At 42.9% G+C, this 18,691-nt stretch overlaps 1 protein-coding gene across 1 annotated transcript; it reads left to right on the top strand.

The window, feature by feature from the left end:
- Positions 1 to 4,281: 4,281 nt before the first annotated feature.
- DACT2 (dishevelled binding antagonist of beta catenin 2) lies at positions 4,282 to 17,264 on the top strand. The gene is given in 7 exon segments (XM_054162291.1): positions 4,282 to 4,592; positions 4,594 to 4,624; positions 4,626 to 4,746; positions 4,749 to 5,110; positions 10,732 to 10,864; positions 12,331 to 12,618; positions 14,695 to 17,264. Coding segments are annotated over 7 exon segments (3,045 nt in total). The 3' UTR covers positions 16,494 to 17,264.
- The last annotated feature ends 1,427 nt before the right edge of the window (positions 17,265 to 18,691 follow it).

The following is an 18,691-nucleotide window of genomic DNA, read 5'->3' as shown; positions in this document are numbered from 1 at the left end:
AGTATAAGCACTTTCAGGTTAATCTTGTAACAATCCTCAGCAAAGTCTCCTCCTTCCCCCCTTCCCTGCAACCCCCACCACTGAACTGGGAGTGTCATCAGAGAATCAATCTGCAACCCTGTGAAAAATAAACAGACATAATCACAAAAACAGATGGACATCTCCTAATCCCTGGCAGTTTGAAGGCAGGATTTTGCTTGTGGTTTTAGAATATTCCTCTTTCTAAAGACTTCCAGAAGTCGTTAACTGCACTCTCACTTCCTTTTCTGTATCCATTACCATATAATGGTAGTTCAAAAAAGTCGTATTTTCCAGTTCAAATCAAACTCTAAAAAGAACCTTCCCACCAATGATTTTGGTTTTTTTCTAATTAAATAAAGTAATCCTTGAGACAGCCCTTAAGAAAAATGTTATCAAAGGCAGCTGTTCTGCTAATCAGACAAAATACTTGGATGATGCTATCTTAGAGTCACCTCACAAATACTATACATTCTTTGGTATACGGTGATGGCACAGAACTAGCATTACCCAGTGTGGGTAACACAAGGGTTTTATCCACTTTCAGGGTATTCTTAAAGGCTGAGCTTCATATTCCCAACACATAGCAGAAGGTCCCATCGAATGACACAGCAGAATTCTGTACCACTAAGCGGTACCTCAGTTCTTTTACATGAAAGGATTCATGAAAGGTTCAGTATACATCTGCTTGCCCATATCACAAACAAGAATTGCACCTTGCCTTGAGTAGGATAATGGTTTGTGTTAGGCTTAGTCCACATGTGACTGCTGTTCATCCTCCAACTAACTTTCTAAACATCTGCCAGATGTCAGCAGCTCACAAGATTGCTTTAGGCAGTATGACTCCATGAGATCCTCAGTGGGACTGATACCAAGAGGTTTGTGGAGCTCCCAGGAACAACTGGACAACACAGAGGATGGAGATGCTGGATGGCAAAGTGAGAATGCTGGTGCATGCACTGACTTTCTGTCATACCAAGACAGTCCTAAACAGATTTTTCTTCAACTATTGCTACACATGCCAATGACAGTACAGGCTAAAGACACAAATAAAATACACACAGGCCTCAGCCTGTATGGGGAGATCTTATATCCCTCCACATTAATGTTACGGAAAACCCCTCTACATTATTTTTCACAATACCTAAGCAAACTGCAATTTACTCTCGAAGTTGTCTGGTATACCAAAGCATTTGTATACTCTGGACTTCATCCAAAGCAAATATTCAAGTATTTTTTAAACACATCTGGAGGTCAATACAAATTGTCCTGCCCTTAGCATTACTCCCACACAATTTAGCTACTATGCATCCACAAAACAGGGAGTAAAGTAATTTCTGTGGTCACAAGAATTATTTGGCCCTCACTTTCAAGTCCTACCACAGATTTCCTGTTCAAAGGGTTAACCTCTTTGTACATCTCCATCTGCCAAACAGGGTAAATAACACCCGCCTCCTTTCTAGTCGTTTATGAGCCTCCTAGGGCATGTCTCTACCACAGGTGCAGGCACACCCAAGCTGGCTCTATATGAGGAGCACTAATTGTGTTCCTCATTTTTCTAGGGATTCAAATTAAAATGCCCAGTGTTCAACTTACCAAAGTGCTGAGAGCTTAGAACTGTAACTGAAGTCAAAGGAAACTCTGCCTGGAACAATTAAAAAAGTATATATTAACTGTATAATAATAAGTACACTGAAAAATCAGGCCAAAGGCATCTCCAATGGGCACCTAAAATGAGTGAACATCTCTGAATTAAAACAGTGCCTCAGGTCCCCCCCTAGAAAACAAAACCAACTTTATATGGTTGTGGATGATGTAAAGACATTATTTATTCCCAACATAAGTCACTTAAAAGCTAGAATGCTACATATATATTTTTAAAAGCAAAAGGAAATTCCATCAGCAGTGTACAGCTTAAATGATCTAAAATCTGTAAATATGGCAAGGGATGGAGCATGAGGATACAGGACATTGAGTAATTGCCCACTGATTACCCATCTTTCCTTCTATACACTTATTGAGGAATAGACCTGCAAAACATCACACAAATCAGGACCTAAAATAAGGTTATGGAGACAAATGTTTTGGGGTTTTTTTGATGTCTGATTTTGTAATCATGTAATTCCTTTACTACAGCTTTTTCATAAAATTTCATTGACCTCAGAATCCATAGCTGAAAAATAGAAATCTTACTCCAATTCTTGCATAAAGCATGAACAATTTCTTTGAAATTGCTAGAATTAAAGTAACATATGTGAAAAGCCAAACTTTTTGACTCCTGGAAACTGCAAGCTGTGTTTCTGCATTTGGATTCAGTGTACTAAAGCATGCAGAAAAATGAGGTGTTACCTCCAGATTGCTCCTTTTTTCCTAAGTCATTCTTCCCTATTAGTCATTAAATTTGGGGGTGATTCACACATTTTACCCCAGAAATAAGATAACACAAGGTGCTTTTTATCTGAAAAGATTGTGACATGACAAGTGTTCTGAGGAAAAAAAGTAATCAGTAAAACAGAGAAAATAATCAGGAAACTGATTAGAATAATGATGCTGCTGTGATATAGTCCATTTGGGATTTAATTTGTGATAACAAAATATGAAAGAACAAAGAGCAAGGGATAACAGTTCTTTGTAAAGGCAGAAGCAAAAGAAAGAAAAATATATAACCTTATACTACCTAATTCTCCCAGCAAGTATATACCATTTGTGTTGGTGACTCGTATTTGGTCATGTTAGAACATGGTTTGAATAAAATAAGGAACTGTGTATCAAAAGAACTGTACATAAAATAAGGCACTTTTAACAAGTGCCAAGCCAAGTGATTTACAAAATTGCTTCAGCTTCTTATACCTGCAATGGCATTTTGCAAGATTCTTGCCATATGCCACACACTAATGGTTCTTTGCCACCCTCCATCTGACAGGTGACAGCACTTCATGCTGGTTTTTGTCAGCACCTTCAAGAGCATCTCATTTTGTACTCAGTTTTTCTTTCCATCTTGTAGATGAAGAGTTCAGTCCTGGCACTGAGATATTGCTCTGCACATAGAAGTTCACTGAGATGAATGGGGAAGGATAAAGAGCAGAGACATTAATTAAAGAAACAAAAACAACAAACCATGCTTGAAACTATGTCAAACATGTCATACCTCACACATACTTTAAGTACTCTAGTGTGGGGACCATCAGTCATTCCTGTTCCAACAGTTTCATCTGTGTCTGGAGAATAGGACCTCTCTGGACCCCTTCTGACATAGTTCAACTTTGCAGAGTAAATATTGTTCTCAAATCTCCAAGCTATGCGATGAATGTTGAAAGAGACATGCTGAAAACAAGGCTTGCTTCTACTGGGACTATCAAATAAGGTGTTGCACAGGACTCAGACTCAGGAAACTAACACATGAATGATTTGCTCCCCTCGCAGAAGCTAGACTAGAAATTACTATAATGCTTCTGACATTCCTGCAGCTAGGGACTGCTACAGGGGAAGCTAGACCGGCTGCAGTTTCAGAGGCAGAATCAGTCACCTACACATGACGTTTAAAGATGGTACTCAAAGAACAAATGACAGAGCAACTTGTTCCAAATCACCCAACTCATGTATAGCAGCACAAAATCAAGTGGAATTCAAATCAAAGTACAGTAGCTTTTAAAGCTCTGTCATTGGGTGAACAGATTACCATGGATAGATGGTTGTGTGTAACGCTGCTTCATGAAGAACAATACACCCCTACTGAAACTACTTCAGTCTCATTTGAGTGTGGCTCACAGAGATCTCAGAGATCTGGGGGATCCGAATTCCTCATATTTTCAGTGTAGGCAACAGAATATTATTCTCCTGTGGCATGGTTTCCATTGTGTTCCCTAGACCCTTGATATCAGGGCATCTTTTCTCCTGAATGACCCGACTACCCTGGCTTTGTTGCCTGCAAAACACTACTTGATAAAGAGCTGCAGCTTCCTGCCTTGGTACCTTTAAACAGACATCTCTTGGTAGCCAATCTTGGTTAGACCATAGCCTTCGCTCTCCATGACAGCCATGTCCTATTTATAGTAAATTTTGAGCCCTTCAAATGATTACTGGGGGGACTGAGCCACACGTCGACCTCGCAAAGCAGGTCTCTGTCTTGCTTCCAAAGTGACAATCGACAATTCAGTACCAGAAAGCGAACATCTGTGATTAGATCCCAGTTGGGTTGGTTACGGAAAGAAAGAGGACTGCCAGCGCTGTGCCTGTCAGGAACGCCAACAAAGCAAGGAAAAGATGGAGTTACAAGCGCCACGTTTTTGTGAGGGGAACGTTATACCTGCGAGCGCTCAGCGCACCACATCCCCGCAACATTTCATTTGCATGCGTCTGCAGCACGACAACGGAGCCGGATTCTGTGTTCGCAGCATACCGTCGGCTCATTCGCGACCGGGACGGGCAGGCTCGCCCCGATGCTGCGGGCTGGCTCGTCGGCCGCAATCACCGCCGGCGGAGGGCGGGCAGTCGGCGGGCACCCCGCGCTTCTCCGCCGCCGGGGCGGGGAGCGGGCGAGGGTTGCCCTCGGGGCAGGCAGGGGCCGCCCCCGCGCGGGCACTGGCTCTGCTCCGCTCGTATCCACCCCGAGAGGTGGCCCCAGCACAGCCCTCAGCCGGCGCCGCAGCCCTCTTGCCTTCCCTCCCTCTCCCGCCCCCGTCCCCACCTCTTCTCCAAAACTGCCGGAGCTGCTGCAGATCTGCTTCACTCGGGTGCCAGCAGCAGAGAGGGGCTGGCGGCCGTTGACACAGGCACGGCCCAGGGCGGGAGCCACCCCGCCGTCTCCCCGCTGCCCCATTGCCATGGCCAGTGTCGCGGCCCAGCTTTGACGATGTTGCTGAGCACCCCGCGGCCGGGCGGCTGGGATCGCGGCCGAGTGGGTGAGAGGCTGCAGGCGGCCCTGGCTGGTCTCCAGGAGCTCCAGGTGCTGCGGGAGAAGCAGCGGGAGCTGGTGCGGGCCGCCCTGGCCATGTCGCAGCGGCCGGCGGCGGGCGGAAGCGACCAGCCCCTGTCTGCCCAGAGCAAAGAACACCGGCTGGAGGCCACCCTCACCGCCCTGAAGGAGCAGCTGGTAAGAGACGGGATGCCCCGCTGCCCCCGGGGCCCGCTTCCCGCCTGCAGGGGCCCTGTGGGGCCGCGGTGCTGAGGGAGAGCGCGTGGAGTGGAACGCCGGCAGGCCGCTCCGCACCGGGCTGCCTGGCACTGGGCTGCCCTTCGGGAGCCGCCGGCGCCGTTTCGGGGCCGAGAGCAGGCAGTGAGCTGCAACTGCTGCCCCGGGTTGCTCCCGGCTCACCGGCTCACCAGCGGCTGTTTGCAGCCGTTATAACGGGTCGCGTCGTGTCTCAGGCACAGCTCACCTGAGCGCGTATTACCGATCCGAAATGCCAAGTGTTGGTAGAGGGCTCTGTGCCAGGCACAGCGTGGAGAAGTTGTTACCCGGCACTGCTCATTCATCGGAGCCGGGGAGTAGGAAATGATTAACTTAAGTAATACATGTATCACGCTTGTGAGCACTCACCCCTTAATTGCAGTAGCCTTTTGAATAGGAGATCAAGAGATACTCAGAGTGAGATACGCATAAATAGACTAAGCGCCCAGGGCGTCGATGTGAGCATGCTTGCTCACGCACATAGGTGTGCCCGCACCTATGTGTGCCTACAGCTACTGTGCCCGCGCGCTCGTGTGCCAGTGCGAGTTAGTCTGCCAGGAAAGGGTTTGTGGGACAGGAGTACTTTGGCCTTGCCACAGATTTCATGATGGAAAGGAAGAGTAGCAGGATGCCAGGTCTTGTATTTGAAGTGTTAAACTAGCTGCTTGCACGCGGTTTTTGTGAAAGAGAAAAAATTACGAATTGCCACTGAAATGAGTTTTCGTAGATGAGACAACTGCTTTAATCTCTAGTATGGGCAATTACACACTTCAGTAAGCTCAGACTTAATTCACAGCCGTTTCCCTCTATTGGCCAAGGCTTGGCTATCGGTTATCAATCAGGTGTGAAAACAGCACAGTTATTCACTCCCTGTAGGCAGCTTTATCAGGTAGCATCTCAGAGTAAAACTGGCTTTAACCTTCAGAGAAACCTGCCACCACATGTGAAAACACAGCACCAAGCATATCCTGCATCTTTTATTTTTTCACTTTAATCACGATAAGTGAACTGCCAACCACTTGATTGCCTGTCATTGATAATTTTAACTAATGGTGCTACTTTATTTCTTCTTCTTCTTTCTTTCTTTTCTTTTTAACTAAGCAAAAGAATAGAAGGCATTTATTGCCTCTTTGGGGCTGCTGGATTAACAGAAACACCCAATGACCTCTGACCATAGTGACTGCTTTTTTTTTTCATGCAAGCTGTAGCACTTTAATTGCTTGTTTGTTTATATATTTATCAAATAAAATATGAAAATAGAAGACTACCTTGTCAGGCCTTTACTGGCACCTCACAAGTCTTTTTAAGACCATGGGGAGACATTAGCCATTAAAAGGGAAATAGAAAATTGCCTTTTATTGCTGTCCTAAAATGCAGGATTCAGGAGGAGGAGAACAACGCAGTGCACTGCTGGAGTGGGATGGATTTCACCAGTAGGTGCCAGTGCAATTATGGGAAACATGGCTTCTAGGGGTGCCTGAGAAGGAAGCATTTGTAAAGCTCAAGAGGGATGAGTCAGGACTATATAAATCTAGGTGCAGGTTCTTCAGCAAAACTGCAGTTGTGCAATGCTTAAAGTAGTGATTCTTCCAATACCGACCCATGGATGCTGGAAGCTTTTCAGGTTGGCATACCTGCTACCTTTACTGGATTTTTCCCTGTAAATTGCAGCCATATATGTGAGCTGCTTAATGGCAAAGTAAACCCAGTTGAAACCAGGGTTTTAATGGTCCTGTTAGAAGTAGTCCACAGATCCTAGAAACTCCACAACCACTGCCTGAGAGCTGTTTCTTGATGACTCATGAGCACTCAAAAAAACTTGAAAATGCTGTTCGTGATCATGGCAAATCACATAAAAAATGAAAACAACAGCAAATGCAAGGCACAGCATTGCTCAGGGAGTATTCCATCTTCGTTGTCATTCTTGGCCCATGGCCAATAAAGTATGTAATCACTGCTCTATAAACTTTCAGATTGAGAAACTCATTAACAACTTAAATGCATCTTTGCCTTGCAGTGTATGTTGATCCAAGTTTCAAGTAGGGCTGTAGCTCTGGGCTTTAGTTTGGTCATAGCTTAACTCTAAATTAAAAAATTTAGTCCTTGCAACAAGAAAAGGAAAAGCTGTATCAGCTGGCAAAGCATCTCAGCAATGGAACCAAGGCAGATAGAGTCAAGCCAGGCTACTCCTATAATGTTAAGGTGAGAAATAGAAGAGCACAGGCAGTACTCTTAAGGAGTCCAGTGCTGTTATTCGCAATGGGTAGAGCAGAGCTATCAAATGCTGTAGGGACCATGTGTGAATACTGCTCCAGTACCCTAGTCTCTTTGCCAACAACGTACCAGCAACAGCCAGCAGCTGGCCTCTCCAGCAGTCTCCTATAGGCACCAGGGCTGCAGGCTTTCTGCTGCCCCTAGCAGTCATGTCCATTTTTGCTACAGCCAGTGTCTGGCAGCTGCAAGTACAGTGCAGACAGAATAAACTTTCTATATCAGAAGAAAAGCAGAGTTAAATGGTACTGCAAGTCCTAAAGGTGCTAAATTAGTTTCTTGACTGAACTGTATCATGGTAACATAGAGGAAAGAGATGCAAAGACAAGCTGAAACAAAGAAATAAATCTATGACATTTTTACTGTCAAAGTAGTTGGATATTTAAGGCTGCAGCTGTATTTTTCTCAGCTGTTTCCTCAGAGAACATATTTATAGAAATTAGAGAATTAGATTTGAATCTGATGATACTGGTTTGCAAGTTTTCAGGTGGCTTATGATGTTACCAAAATGTGAGAAGGGGCACTAGGAGTGAATAGATATAAGTTGTGCAAAACTAGATATGACTAATGCCATTTTTGTCCATTCCAAAATACAGTTGGATTAATGAAGTTGTTCAGGTGCTAATCTACAACCAAGAGATGTCAACCACCCCTTTAACTGAATAGAGAGTAATAGGTGAGAAGAATAGTTAGTCATGAATAGTAGGTTTTAGAATCATAGAATTGTTAGGTTTGGAAGGGACTTCAAGGATAATCTAATTCCAACCCCCCTGCCATGGGACACTTCACACTAGATCAGGTGCTTTGATTTGGGGTACCAAATTGTGTTGACTTAAAGGAACCTACTTTTTGGAGAGTATTCTTCCTTGTGGAAAAAGAATGGTATTCTGATACCTCGGATTTGGCTCCCTAAAACCGTAGATTATCCGGAGTACAAGTTGATTTGGAAAGTCTGTTTCCAGTATTGTGCAGTGTACGGAAGTCTTCACAGCTGCATTGCCCAAAGCAAACAGATGGTTTCACCTACAAGTTTTTGTCTCATGTAAAATTCATGGTGTGAACTGAGAAAGAGTGTGTTTAGGGCTTATTGTTCTAAGTGCTGCATTGGCAGTTATTAGAACAATAAGAACTTTAAACAAACAGGTAGGAAAAGTCATCTTTTTCCAAATGAGGAATATTTCTCATCTTTGACCTGACTATAAGGTCAAAGTTATGAAGTCTACTGGAAAGATGAAAGCCCAGTGGTTTGTGACACCAAAGGGTTAAAAAGATAATGTAAATTGTGTGTGTTGCTTAAAATGCTGTGAAAGCACAGACAGAACCTAGAGGTATAATAAATAATCTTTGAATACGTGAGAGCCTTGTGGCCTCTCTGTCATTAATCAGAAACCACAGATTGAGGGATTGGCTGGCGAAACATTAATCATTAAGCAATTAATTCCAGCCATGAAAACAAAACCTTGCAATTTCCTGAATAGATTGAAGGAGGGAAAGCATATTTTTCCTTTTTCACCATAAAGAAATTGAAGCAGTACAGAGGAGAGCATGCATCATTCAGATAGGATAGAAAATCTCATTTGTTGTCTAGGTCTTCCTTTTTGTTTATATGGAACATGAAATGAGTTTTACTAGGAAGCAGTAAGGAGCTTCTTGAACTTAAACCTTTCTAGATGTGTGACACTAACAAAAAAAGAAGCTTTATTTCTTGTGTCTTCTAAGTTCCTTCAGTTCTCCATAAAACATGGTCGAAATATCTTTTTATTCTACTCAGCAGCATCACCAGCTGTAACGGTTGTCTTGTGAGACTCAAGGCATCTATATTTTTTTCTGTTTTTCACAGTTTCTAATCATGTAGCTTTCCTTGCTTATAGTATTTATAGCTGTGGAGAAACCTAGAAATGCAGATACCAAAAGATGAATAATCCAAATGCAAGGAAAGTGGAGTTTGAAATGTATACATACTGATGTTCCACACATTATTTAGTTTTGCAGATAGTTTAATTAGTTCAAGGGACATAGATTATAATTTTTCATATTTGATGCTGGAAATGCTGCTACAACTGCAACTTGTATTTTTAAATCTGAAACATACACATAAAGAAAAATCTTAGTCATATTTTTCTTGCCATGACTGGACGGAAACCCAGCTCCCCAATGGCTGCACACACAGCTTTACAGCCAGCTTCAAGAGGCTACCTTTCTCTGACATGCTGTTGGAGGGATTGTGAGGTGTGATATGATTAGAAGCTGCCTAAATAGCAACTAGGGCTAGATAATTTGCCAAGTACCATATGAGAAGTTTGTGGTAGAAACCAACTGTGGTTCTTTGGCTGGTACCTAACACTTAACCATCTGCCTCACCAAGCTGATGGGATAAATACTGGGGGAACAACTGCAGGAGCTGTTACATCAAATCATCCCAATCACTAATTGCAGTAGGCAAAGGACCGTGTTTCAGGCTTCTGAAGTACTGTTCAGAAGCTTGAAACACCATTCTTTTAAAATATAGTAATTTTCACAGCAGCATTCACATACTATTTTCTTGCATAAAATGTGTGGAAGTATCTAGCCACAAAACATGCAAAGAAGTCTTTAGCAAAATAGATGTCACAATTAATGAAATACAATCTTTCAGCTATAATGATATGTCATCAAATCAGGGAGGGGCTTTAAAGAAATTGGCACACTGTCATTACTTTGTGTGGCAATAAAATAGCTTTACATACAGCGGTTTCTTCTCATCAGGTGGCATCACAGAGTTCATGCAGACAATCCATAACATTTCTGTCATCTTCTGCTCAGAGACAGTGTATGGCAAAATGCAGTGCATATGTTAATATGATAGTTAGTTAAAAGATTGCCATCCTCTTTAAAGATACGGTTCCTGTCACAGGTGTAACAAAACCCCAAAGGTTAAAATAAGCATGTTCACAGACGCATAAAATGCATTGGGTCAGAAGGGACCTTTGAAGGTCATCTTGTCCTATTCCCCTGCACTGAGCATGGACATCTCCAACCAGATCAGTATGAAAAGCTTTGAGAACATGTTCTGCTGGGCAGAAGACAATATATACTGAGAAACACGGTATTTTGTATTTGTCCTTTATGTCATTCTCATTACCATAAGCCAGTTTCAGCAGACCCTAGCTAAGCAAAATACTTCACAAGAGCAAAACTGTCCAGCACAGATGGTCTGAATTCATATGCTGCCACTGAGATTCTAACTGTGATTATTCTTAATTTCCTTCTTTTTCCCTCGACTTGGAAATTAGTCTCGTTTGAGGAGACAGGATGTCGGCTTGAAAAGCCACCTGGATCAGCTAGACCAGCGAATAAGTGAGCTGAAATTGGATGTCAGTAAGACCTCTAGTGAATACTTGGATAGTGACAGCCGACCCAGCTCAGGTAATGTTCACATGGTTATTTATTCACAGGTCTGTGGTGCTAGGAGAACTGAAAAGTATCAACTGCTAAGCAAAACTCTATTGTTTGGCCAGAAATGGTGACCCATGGCTGAGGTGGAGAGTAGTCCTCTGGCAAAAAGCTAACTCACAGAACTGGTGGGAATTTTCCTGCAAAATTGCTTATTTAATTCAAACAGTACTGTTGCAGTTTGAGCTGGGTGCCCCCTGATGTGTTTGTTTGCCCCCTTTCTTTTTTGTTGTGTGGTTTGGTTTGGTTTGGTTTGTTATTTTTTTTGTTTCAACTTTAAAGTAGACATTTTAGCCACAAATGAAAGGAGGGGATAGAATTACCTTGTGCAGTGCAGGATGACTGCTGGCAAAGTAGCTGGAGTACTTAGTAGACGTGAAGGGGACCAACAGCCATGTCATTGCTCTGCTTGAATGCAAGAAGGATCCTGTGGCTTTGAAAATCACTACCACTGCAGTGCACTGGCCAAATGGATGTTAGAAATGAAACAGCTCTACTATAGATGCTGGGAAAAATTACCCAAGTAGTTTGCTGACTTAAGCTTTTATGGGCAGAAAGAGATTTGAGTTTCAAATGTCTGGTCTGATTGCCAGAGAGAGCTGTTCTGCAGACTTGTACAGTTAGGATGTGTGTTAAAACCAGTTATCTAATCTGGGACAATAGGAATACTTCTTTTTAAACAGAATTTTGAAATGCCTGAAGTCTTCAGTGAGATGAGGAAATCGATTTTTTCATTTATTTACAGCATATGGATTTGAAGTCTGGTACTTAACAGTGGGCATAAAAAGTGCAAGTTCATGTTGAGTGTGTAAGTTCAGGAGCTGTGCGCTTAGGCACATACACACAGTTCGAAAGGAAGCATCTTCCTTTATATAAAGAGGAATAATAAAAACTCCTGTATTTATGAAAAACATTATCAATACTTCTGTAATTAATTGGCAATGATAGCAAGACCTGGAGAGGGAAGAGAGCATCCATTCTGTGCCCTTATACATTCCAGCTATCATAGACTTGGCACTTCTGATCACAGACCAGTTTTATTTTGCTTTATCATCCAAGCTATGCTTGTATGTACCTAGCACAAGTTACAACAGTGTAAGATGGTCCTATTTTATACCAGTTGCTTAATAGTCCCCAAAGACATTCTCCAGTGAAGAACTGGGTGTGATGGTGCTGCACTTCACCCTATTCCACCCTCAGAACTATGCATGCATGTGCTGGCCAAGCTGGCTTGGGCCCTAAATAAATAAGCAGAAGCCCAATAAAAAAGATGATTGAATTAGAGTATATCTTTTCTGAAGCTACCCAAATAAATGATTGTAAATTTAGGCCTGTGGCACATAGCAAATGAAGATTTATTTTTTCTTTGCGGTTTTCTTCTACAGAGCATGTTTAGTTGCTGTAAGTGAGAAATATCTTCCTATTTGTTTTAATTGCAGGCTTCTATGACCTGAGTGACGGTGGTTCTTGCTCACTCTCCAATTCTTGTACCTCTGTGTACAGTGAGTCCATCTCCTCCTCCCACACCAGTCTCTTGCCCAGCTCTCAACACCCTAAAGCAAGGCTCAGTGTGTTTGATTATCGACCCAAGTCTGCAGATGAAACTACTGTTCACACCACCAGCTTCCAACAGCAGGGAACCTGTGTCAGTGATGGATGCCGAATTCCAGCTAGCACAGACATTTCTGGGACTCCTGCCAGGTCCCGACCAAGGCCAGTTTCCACAGGTAATCAACTGCAGAACTGGTTTCTCATTCAAGAAAAGGGCAGAATCCTGGTTGTTACTTGTAGGACCTAATATACCACTATATAATCAATACAGAGCACTTATTTTCAGTACACACATTGAGAATTAGTTGAAGAGCCAAACCATTTGCTGTCCAATTTTTGCTTCAGTCCATGCTCAGATGCTTTGAAACAGTAACAAATATAAGGACATACATATTTAAAAATGGAAAAATATTTAAGTGCCTAAGATAAAATTGAAAAGTTAATGTTAAGATACAATTTTTTCTACCTCCTTGTGAAATCAGGAAAATTGCAGTGTTTGAAATACTTTGTGTGAAGGTGCAGGGGTGTATGAAAAACGTGAGGTGAATTGTAAATTAGAGGTAATGCATTGTACTGAGAAGGATTTTATAGAAATCTAAGCAGAAAGAGACACAGTGCCTCTTTCCTCAATCTGTTGTAAGATTATCATATATACAGATTGATGTGGACTCAAACTGTTTTTGTTTGTTTGTTTTTTTCATAATTCACTGTGAACAGTTGCAGATAACAGACACAAAAGCTAACTGACTATCGAGGAACCATTTATGAGCCCTACAGTGGATCAACTGTGCATTTGCGTCATACCTTCAGACAAAACAGACCAGTCCATTCATACCCATCTCTGAAGTGATGCCATATCACTGCATACTACATGGGTCCTTTCATGGCCTCGTGTTAGTGTGCTTCATATGGTAACCCAACCAAATGTGTGACTTCCATTATAGAAACAGGGAAGCCATAGCAAACATCGTTTCAAGTACTATGTCCCTCTAGAGTCAGTCTCTCAGTTTTTTGACCTGAGATAGCTCAGGTTTGCTTGGAACTGAAGCAAAGACCACCTATTCTGCACCCGTCTTTCAGACACACATGAAACAATGGTGGTAAGTGATAGCATAAAACCAAAGTCTTCTCAAGGCCTCTCAGCAGCTAGGTATGGAACTGAGCTTAGTGATCTGTGGCTTCCATGTTCAGATTACAGACTTACTGTTCCATCAGAAACTTTACTGCCTTGCAACATTTTGCTAAGACCCCCTGGATATGGAGGTAGACTAGCAGAAAAACAAATAGCTGATGCTAAGTAGGAGTGCAGGAGTGAGGCTACAAACCTCCTTCAGCCCTTTCTTCCACCACCTCCCTCCTTCCAGGCTACAACCAAAGATTTTAGTAGTAGCATAGTAGTGGGTGTATTTGTGAAGAAACAGTTGTCTCAAAGTTAACCATATTATGGGGATCAAGGCAAGATGTTACTTCAGAAAAGCGTCATTAGGAGAGAGGAAGAAGATTCTCTTTCCTATTCCTTAGCTTGTCCGCATAGACAACAGCAGAAAGCTTGCTGAGACACTGCAAGCACAGCATTCTTTTGACCTCTCCTAATTTGTTTGCACAAGAGAGTACCTGTACGCACTACTAACAATTTCCCAAGGAATTTTCATTATGAAAACATGTTGTTTGAAAAATCATCATTTTAACTTTTGCTGTACCAGGTTGGTAAGCACCTTATGTAGGACATTGCAAAAAATGCCAAAAAGATTCTGTCACAGGACAGAAATAATCACTGAGAGTGAAGTACGTGGTTGGATTTGATGGTTGGGTCTCCTGGTAGTATGAAACAGTCAGGAAATCAGTTGAGGATTTGTTGGCACTGAATTCTGCACTGTTGTACAGAGAAATGCAAGCTAACTGCAGATGTTTCCAGTGCTTTTGGTGCCAGAGGTAACATGGTACCATAGTGCTCTCTCGGATGACTTGTATGGATGGAACAGCCTTGCTTCACACAAGAGCACAGCGTGCTCCCAAGCTAAAGGCATGAATTTTATTACTGTATTAAATGGCATTCTAATCTTTGTTATGCTCAGGTGAATAAAAGCCTTGAAGTAATTCAGTGATCTTGGAGGACTGAAACAATTTTATTCATTCATGCAACTCATTTTAGTAAAAGCTAGCACATCTCTGAAATGGCACTTTTAGCATAAGCAGTGTGACTGTAATTGTCTGTGATTTAATTAGGTTATTTATTTTCATCCACTGTGTAGGTGACTTGGAAAGACTCATTCCTTCAGACAAAAGATTTCAGAAAGAGACAGATCCCAAATCTGTGTTGCCTCTGTACCATGATGGAGACATGCACTTGCTCAGCATGGACCCCAAATTCCAGAATGACTTAGTCTCCAAGAATGGTGTTGATGTATATCCTTATCCAAGCCCCCTCCATGCGGTGGCTCTACAAAGTCCCCTTTTCTCCCTGGTGGGGACATCGCCAGAAGCAGACCTCCAAGCTCCTCCGAGCAAACCCATGCCTAGTGTGACAGGTCCCAGCTTAATTAGGACTAGGCCAACTACTGAGGCCAAGCCAGGGGGCTACATCAATAAATTGCTGCAGCTGACAAGATGCAAAGGGAACAATCGGTCTGATGCCAATGAGTGGGTTTCAACAAAGAGCCAGCCAGCCACAATGCACCAGAGACTCATTATAACCCCCAGCACTGGTGGAGTGAAAATTAACAGCAGCAGTAGCCAGCTGGAAAAACAAGTAAGTTCTCTGGAAAGTAACAAAGCTGAAGGGAAGCTGCAGAGAGAGGTGCTGGAGGGGGAATGTGCCAAGCAGCAGGACACCATGCACTGTGTGAATGAAGAGCAGCCATCCACTCGGCCTGACACAGAGCCATCAGCTGTGAATAGTTGTTATCCTGCCAAGTCAGCATCAAGGGGCTCTCCTTTGGCAGAAGCAACAGAGAGCAGCCTGGAGCACAGTTCATCCAGCTCACAGCTGTGCCAGGAGGACTCCAGCCTGGGCAACTGGAACACTAAAGCCAACCCACCCAGAAAGCATCCTCTCAAACGGTCTGGCAGTACCAAATTGGCTAACACTGGGGGTCATGAGCGAGCGGCACGAAGTGAGTTTGTTCACGCTCAGTTCGTCCCCGCAGAATCCCACCAAGTCCGGGTCAAGTTTGCCAGCTCCAAAACAAAGGCAGTGAAGATAAAGAGGCGGAACAGTGAAAAGGTATTACGGTCTGGGAAGCAAACATTTTGCATGGAGAAGGGCAGAGGGTCCCATGCGGCTGCCAGGCTGCCTGCTGAGTGGAATCAACCCCAAAGACCACACGGAATGAAGAGCCTTGTGAGGAGACCTTCGTATTCTGGTGATGTGACTGGCAGGTCATGCTCAGAGTCTAGCCTGTTCCCTGTGCAGGTCAGGCTCCCCACTGTGCCATCCAGGCCAGAGATCTGCAGAGCCTCTGCCAGTGCACTGTATTCCCTCGAAGTAGCTTGTGTAGACTCAGCCAACAAGAAGAAACAGCGCAAGTGGCAGTCCACGGGAGAGATCTCTGCCAAGGTCCACTTGGCCAGCATCTCTAGTGGGTTTGGCCTGGGAGCTCCAAGGCAGCCAGCAAGGAGAGCTGGTGTCCTGCGCACTGTCAGTATGAGGGCTCGCTCCAAGAGTCAGCGCAATGGAGCTTATGCCAAAAGCGAATCAGACCACTCAGAGTACTCTGCAGAGTGTGCTTCCCTCTTTCACTCCACCATTGCAGAAACCAGCGAAGGGGAGGTCAGTGATTTCACAACTAACCGTTTCGGGGACAGTGAGTCCAGTGAAAGTGATTCAGATGGCAGCAGTAACAGTAGCAGCCTTGCCCTGGACTATGATGAAGGGGATGAAAGTGAGCTGATTTGGCCTGAAGGTTCTGTCAAACAATCGGGGACTGTCCAGGCCTCTTCCAAGCCTCTTCCCCCAGTGCCCAAAATCTGTCGCATCAAAGCTTCAAAGGCACTAAAGAAGAAGATCAGGAGATTCCAACCTGCTTCTCTGAAGGTCATGACCATGGTTTAAAGGACAGCAAGCATCTGTTTCTTAGTGAGCCTTCTGGGTCTCATTTGCAAAACAAGAAGGAACTGTGAATAATCCCTGAATCAACACAAGGGATTTTGTTTGTTAATGCCTGGATATAAACGTTGCTGTATCCAGTTTCCTCTTTTGCCATTTATTCTGTAAATATGTATTTGTGTATATTATGTAATGCCTTTTTTTACTATGCAGAAGGGTCACCATGCTGAAAATGAAAACAAACTGGCATAAGATTTTACAGGCGGGTTGTTTACTGTATGCATGCACAGAATCAGTCCCAGACACAAAGGCTTCACAAGAAGAGGGGCCTTTCCCAAGCAGATATTTGGTAGCATCTCTCCCTCTTGTGAGGAGTCTTTTGCAGTCTGAAGTCTGCATTAACCGTCCAGCTGTCAACTGTGTTAGTATGGAAAAGCTCTCTGTATTCTCCATAGTTTTACTTTACTTCAAATCAACCATCCTGTATCTCTACAAAACATCAGGAGGACAAGTCTGTTCTTCCATAAAAACATACTATGTTTAATCAAGAAGGCAAATTTATTTGTGAATGAGAGCAAGGCTTCAGTTTGTTTCCTGTTTTCAAAACTTCGAGTGCAGAGTTTTTATTCAAGCCCCCTCTTTATGATGTTCATTTGTTGAATGGGTGAAAGAACAGGAGAGCTCAGTGCCACAGTGTGAATAGCTGGGACTGAAATTATAGCTTTGCCCATGAGATTAAAACTCAATAAATACTATTTAATGTACTTCTGAAAATTATGCTTGTCTGACTCTGTCTAAAGAACCTTATTCTGATCTGTAGTATCAGGAATGGAAGGGACCTTTCTTTAATGAAACAGGTGCATGTTTTCATGATCACTGTGCAGAGGGTTCTTTAGTTTTCAGAGCGTTGCAATAGCTGAGGGAGAAGCAGGGTCCTTTCAGCATCTACCTTAGGAAACCTGCTTCAACACCTGCTTCTAAATGAATGAATTTATAAACAGTATTGAGGACAGGGTAGAGTTTAAATGACTCATTTAAATTGTTGCAATTTTGTCACAAGACAATTTGAAATGCACACATAACCGTGTTTTGAATGCATCTGAGAGTGCCTTTGTGAATCTTTGAATTGGTCGCTAAACTGACAGTGATTTTTTGTGTTCTAACATGCAGTCCTAATTCTTTCCTTCGAGCACAACAATCTGGAAACTTAAATGAAGTTCACCCTGTGTTTACCAAAGAGCAGGTATTATCCTCCTACCCTGTTTCAGTGCCCAATCTGAATACATTCCTGGCCTAGAACACATAGGCATTACCTCATTCAGCAGAGTGTGCTGAGTCTGAAACAAAAGGAAAGTGCTTTGCCGAAACTGGGGGTAAGAGTGTGTGTTTACACCACGCATTCAGTGGCAAACCGGGGTATTGAAAGACCAAACTTTTAGCCAGTGCCTTCTATTCTTTGGAAGCAATGTTATGTTTTTAAGCCACTCTATTTTAAAATCACAAAGAGAAAAGCAGAAGTTTCACAAAGTCATTTAATTCAAGTATTCAAGCTAACACATAACATCATCTTTACTGCAACTAGGAGAACAGTAAGTTTTAGCCCGTGGAACATGTTAAACACTTTTTTATGGTCCAGAAACTCTGGGATTTACTCTCCAGTAGGATTAATGGGAAAATTTCACATGTCTGATGGTGATTTCTTGTTCAGCATGTCTAGCAACAGAACAAACAAAATAGTGATTTATACCTTGTTGACTTTATACATCACAAAAGGATTCTTTTTGCCCTATACACAAAAGGTTTCATTTAGAGTAGTGTGTGTCACAAGTTACATATGAACTTTAATCCATGGATTTTCTGTATTGGGGTGGGGTTTATTGGTCAGACAGGAATTCTGAGGGTGTTTTTTTTCACGTGGGAGGAAATTGCTCTTAACTACAAAACTGCTCTGGGTAAGAGCATTCTGAGATCTGGTGGAAACCACCACCCAGTAGCTCCCTATGTTTTCATCGGAGTAAGCTCAAACAGTAAGTTTGTGGTCCTACAACTCAGTAAATCCTGCTTTAGGGCTGTTAATACTCTGTCAGAAGTGTTGCCAGACACATGATGAAAGTGCCAATCCAGAATGAACTCACACTGCCAATTCAAATAAAGAAAAATGATGACTTAATTTTGTACTGACAGGTTTTATGCCAGATGAGGTA

This window comes from Dryobates pubescens, chromosome 6 (genome assembly GCF_014839835.1).
Source record: "Dryobates pubescens isolate bDryPub1 chromosome 6, bDryPub1.pri, whole genome shotgun sequence".
NCBI lineage: Eukaryota > Metazoa > Chordata > Aves > Piciformes > Picidae > Dryobates > Dryobates pubescens.
The sequence above is the reverse complement of the archived record's forward strand: the minus strand, read 5'-3'. Positions and strand labels throughout refer to the sequence as shown.